Below are 5,000 nucleotides of genomic sequence, written 5' to 3' on the forward strand. Positions count from 1 at the left end.
TTTCTTTATAATAGTGAAAAATGGTGGAGGAAATAAGTCTGGTGTATTAGTACCAGGGTTGTTTATATGATTCCAATAGTTCTTCGAAATTGCCGTGGTGTTCGGCAGATAAACTGCTACGCTGCTGTATGTTGTTCGGCGTAGTTACCGTAGATCGATGCTCCGACAACCGACCGTTCAGCATAGTTATTTTTATGTTGTTTGTTTACAAAGGTAAACCGCTGGTGTAAAGGCGTACTTTCACTTTGTCTAATGTTTACCTTTTTATATACGAGTTCTTTCATTCGTCTATTCAATTTTCCTTCGTTCCTTCTGCCCACTTGCTGACCAATCACTGCTACTGGTCTGACGGGTCTGCAACTCAGCAGAGTAGCACTCCCCTCTCTCCCGAACTCCCTTAGGAGAGAAGGAAAGGTCAGGATGGTTGGCAGTTGATAAGGATAAGCCAGATTTGCGGAGCAGTTGCTACGCCGGGCTTGTATGCAGTGACGCGAGCCCGCCTGTGCTAGCGTGTGCTGACTCGTGAGAGAATGTGCCAACGAGTGTTGACTCGATCTGAGCTTGGTCCTTACCCAACGCAGTGCCCAGCTACGTCAGTAACCGCCAGGTGACAGTGGAAGCTCACGAGCTTGGGCGGGGCTCGATCTGCCGACCACAGGGATGTGAAGTCAACATGCTACCAATGAGCTAACCAGACGGCTGTAGGCAATTGACTCTGTGTCTGCTAATTATTTCTCCGCGAGTACATTGGTTCGGGCAGGTTCTCCCTTGCTCTAAGTAGGCATCTGGGCCACCATTGGTGTTCGCCTTCCGTGTTTTCGTTTGTTGATTTTAGTTTTTCATAATTAGTATCTTCAAGATACTCCAACTTGTCCCAGATATTCTCTGGCAATTTGTGGACACGGATGTTGATGGGTTCCAGTTTGTAAAGTGTATGTAATTATCTAATGGAAGGTCGTGGGTCTGGCCATCTGGTTCCTTTGATCCATAGGATGGATTTATTTTGAATGGCTTGTAATCTTTGCCACAATGTTCAGCCAATTGTGTTTAGGGGGACGGGCGGATATTCCAGTATTGGTCTCACCAGTGTTTTGTATATTCATAGTTTGATTTCCACTGGGCAACCTGAAAATCGTTTTAGCTTTGTCAGTGTGCTGTTAGCAATGTTGATATGCTCTTTGACATGTGTTGTAATGCCCGTGTTTGTTATCTTTATCCCAAGTATTATCCTAGCTTTTGCATATCCTACGTTATGTGAGGTTTCCTGGCTTTGTTTTTGTTATCCGTATTATTAGGAATTTGTTTTTGTTAGTTTTGATCTTCTAGGCTTCTTCAAACTTATTGCTGTTTCAATGGCTCTGTCTGTGGCGATTTTGATAAATTGTTCCGTGGGGAAGGTAATTTGAGTTATGTCATCGGCGTATATGATGTAATTGCTATTTACTTTCTTTTTGTTCGCTAACGCAAGGGCTGTTTCCTTGTATGCGATAGCTATTGCAGTGGTTGTTCCTCGTGATTGCTGGAAACCATATTGCCTTTCATTTAAAAGATTGTTACTCTCCAGATGGCTTTGTAGTCGGTCGTTAATTAATTTTTCTAGGATCTTTCCTGGAATCTCTAGGAGAGAGATGGGTCTAAAGTTTTCCGGTCTGTTGGGCGGTTTTCTTGCCTTAGGTATGAGGGTTACCAGGGCTATTTTGAACCGACTTGGGAAGTACCTGGACGCTAAGGCTGCATTATAGATAGTTAGTAGCCTTTGGATCATAATTGGTGGAAGGATTATGTCTGTTTTTCTAATTTGGCTAATTCCAGGTGCTTTGTTTTTCATGAGATAGATCACTTGGTTCAGCTCATTGATAGTGATTGGGGCAGTTATAGGGTCTCCTGCTGAGAGGTTTCCCAGGTTTACAGATGGATTTGGGGTTAGTTGGTCTGCTTGCCGGGCTATTTCCTCTGTTACTCTCTCTTCTGTTCCTTCGTCGAAGAAAAGATCCTCGTTATTGGAGATGTGGAAGACGTTTCTCCTATATGTTCGGTGGGCGTGTGTGTTCATATGTGTGCGTTATATACATATACCAATAAACGATGTACTTACCTCTAGTTCTTTTAGCTCCTTTTTTTTCTTTCTCAAACGTGACCTCAAAACTTTGGCCTTGCGCTTATGGGTGTCTACCTTGCCCTGAAAACAATATGTTTAGCTTTTTAGTCAATTTGTAATCTCAGCTCCCCAGTCTCTCATCTCGCGTATTTGGTGTCATGACCCTCTTCGCCACTGACTTATTATGCATTTCAATAGATGCCCATGGACTTTCGCGAATTCACAGAAACTAGTTATTCACATTTTTTTTCTTTTTATTCCATCGAATGCTTTAAACATCTACATAAAGAGTAATTAAGCTAGATAGGCATAAACAAATGAATGAATATACATATGTATATATATAAATGTGTGTTTCTTTCTCTCTCTCTCTCTATACATATATATATATATGTATATATGTATGTATATATATGTATATATATATATATATATATATATATATATATATATATATATATATATATATATATATATATATATATATATATATATATATATATATATATACATGTGTGTGTGTGTATTATGTATTTCATCTACTCATACACTATATACCTATAAACATACCTTCAATTTCCTTATCTTTTCGTCTTTTTCCTCCAGCTCTGAATCAAGGCGTACGCATTCTGCCTCTTGTTCCTTTAGGTGATTCTATGTGGAAATATAAATATGCATGCATATAAGTGTGTGTGTGTGTAAAGATCAATAATGAGTGACAGACAAGGGGACAGTACAAGCACGAGAGTGTGTATCAAGTATCATCCGGCCCAACATCGCTCTCCATTCACGTGGAAGCCGAGTCAACTTTGGCCATGGCTGCGTAACGGCTGACCCCCCCCCCTCCCCCTCCCCTGCCCACCATAGGGAAGGTAACATTTGGCAACAAAGGAAATATTCTGTAACCTTGAGCTGGGCTCGAAAGCAGGCCATCCAAGAGGAAAGCCATTGAACTAGCCATAGATAGATAAACAAATGGATAGACATCTGTCCATTCCATCTACAATATTCCTCATGGGCGACTTCCTCCTTACCTTTAATGAGTTCACCGTGTCTCGAGTTTTCTGAAGTTTTGCAGCTGCTTTGGCCTCTTTCATACCCTGGATGTTTCTGAGACTCAGCACTTCATTTGTATTTTGTTCCTTTGAATGAGATAAATGATTGGTGTTAGATATTATTCATTCACAATCATCGCCATCTCATCAACTGTTTCACGTCTTTATCGAGAATTCACTCTGTACCATTACAGACATGAAGATGTAGTTATGAGTACATTCAACTGCGCAAGAAAATCTAATAGAAACTCACCTGCAAGAGCCGAATCGTGTCTTGTAGAATCGAAATCTGTTTGTTCAGGTCTCTTTTTTCTCTTTGCATTTGAGCTAAATGTTCTTCCTGAAAAGAAACGGACCTTGTTTTGAGTTTGTTGCTTTTTTTTCATAATACTCTTAAAACCTCATTCACATGTAAGAGAGAAAAATTATGAAGAAAAAATAGAAATTGCATTGATGCTTGTAGTATGTGGAGAATGGAGGAGTGAAAAGAGAAATAGAGTGTAGGAAAGAAAGAAAAAAGGAGACAGAGAGGGAGGCAGGGAGTATAACCTCCCTCTCAAGCACTCGTGTTGAGCCAAAGCCCATGACGACAATCCCGTGCCACGTCCAACGCCCACCACGCTGCCCCTCCCCCACCCCTCCCCAGGCATCAAACATACAAGCAGAAGTTTAATAAGCATCAGTAGGGGCAACAAACCTCCATCGCGTCTGCCTGGGTAGTCTTTCCTTCGTGCCTTCACTTAGTCTTCAGTAGTCACGGCCGATAAATCCTCAAACAAGAGCAGCCCAAATCTGTCTTCCTTTTCCCACTCTCTGTGCAAGTCGAAAAATCCTTCCCCCATTTGCGCGAGCGAGAACAGCAGGTGGCACCGAGCCTCCTCGAAATCTTTCCTCGCTCGTTTTTACGAAAGTGCAGAACACTGTTGCCTGAATCAACATGCATGCAGAATTCAGCCTCGGCTCATCGTCCTTGAATTCATGACATCCAGCTTAATCCCCCCCCCCCCCCTCCCCGCCTTTATCCGCTCTTTCCTTTCCAAACGTGGACTTTGAATCCTCATCGCCATATGCAGGAATCACCCGGAGATGACACACCATCCTCAAGGGCTTCCCGACTAAGGGAATCACTTCTTTCCCGAGTTTCACTCCTCGACAGTTGTGGTGTAGAACTTGTAGAAGTAGGACGTGTTTCTATTGCTGTCCCCAAATCTTGTGTTTACCCCCCCCCCCTCCCACACACACACACACACCACATCTATTTAGTCCTCGGATTGGGAGTGGATGAGGTGTCTTGGGTCCCATAGTAAATGTATACTGGTCATTACGTATAACGAGCGTATCTAATTTTCAAATCCAAGGACACTGCGTGATCGTAGTGCCTCGGCGTAGTCCAAGGAGAGTAGCTAGTGACTAACTTCTGCTTCATGGGTCGGCATCAGCATCGATAGAGTCCTTGCTTTCTTACATGGAAGTGAAAAAAATGACTCTGAAAGCGGATTGCAACTAAATGGTGGAAACAAGAAGAGAGTATGAAAGGACAGGAACACAAAACACCTTAGAGACAGTAAACGGAGTGCCAGAGAAAGGAAAGAAAGAAGATAGACGCCATGGAAACCTACGAGGCAACTGTGACAGGAATACACGAGCCAGCCTCTTGGCAGCGTAAAAAGCAGAAGGCCATTATTCCTACAGACTTGCAAATTGACCTTCTTAGAAAAACTAAGGCGGTCCATGGTACATGGTCGCTATAACCATAGTTTCAAGCCAGTCCTGAAGGAGGGCAGAGGAAGACCATATCTGAAGGTTCGGTTCGGCCAAAGGACGCAGAGAAGTTCCTGACTTTTCAG

The 5,000-nt window shown here is 42.6% G+C and overlaps 1 protein-coding gene across 1 annotated transcript in view; it reads right to left on the bottom strand.

Moving 5' to 3' along the window:
• The window catches only part of LOC122246051 (uncharacterized), a 203,060-nt gene extending 199,516 nt beyond the window's left edge, over window positions 1–3,544 (bottom strand). The window contains exons 1-3 of the mRNA XM_086533770.1: window positions 3,407–3,544; window positions 3,133–3,240; window positions 2,669–2,752 (exon numbers count right to left, since the gene is read on the bottom strand). Of these exons, the coding sequence (XP_086389896.1) occupies window positions 2,669–2,752; window positions 3,133–3,240; window positions 3,407–3,475 (261 nt within the window). The 5' untranslated portion in view covers window positions 3,476–3,544. The remainder of the gene's footprint in view (window positions 1–2,668; window positions 2,753–3,132; window positions 3,241–3,406) is intronic.
• Window positions 3,545–5,000: the final 1,456 nt, after the last annotated feature.

The sequence above is a fragment of the Penaeus japonicus genome, unplaced genomic scaffold, assembly GCF_977035675.1.
Source record: "Penaeus japonicus unplaced genomic scaffold, GWHDUDI00000001_assembly GWHDUDI00000040, whole genome shotgun sequence".
NCBI classification, from domain to species: domain Eukaryota; kingdom Metazoa; phylum Arthropoda; class Malacostraca; order Decapoda; family Penaeidae; genus Penaeus; species Penaeus japonicus.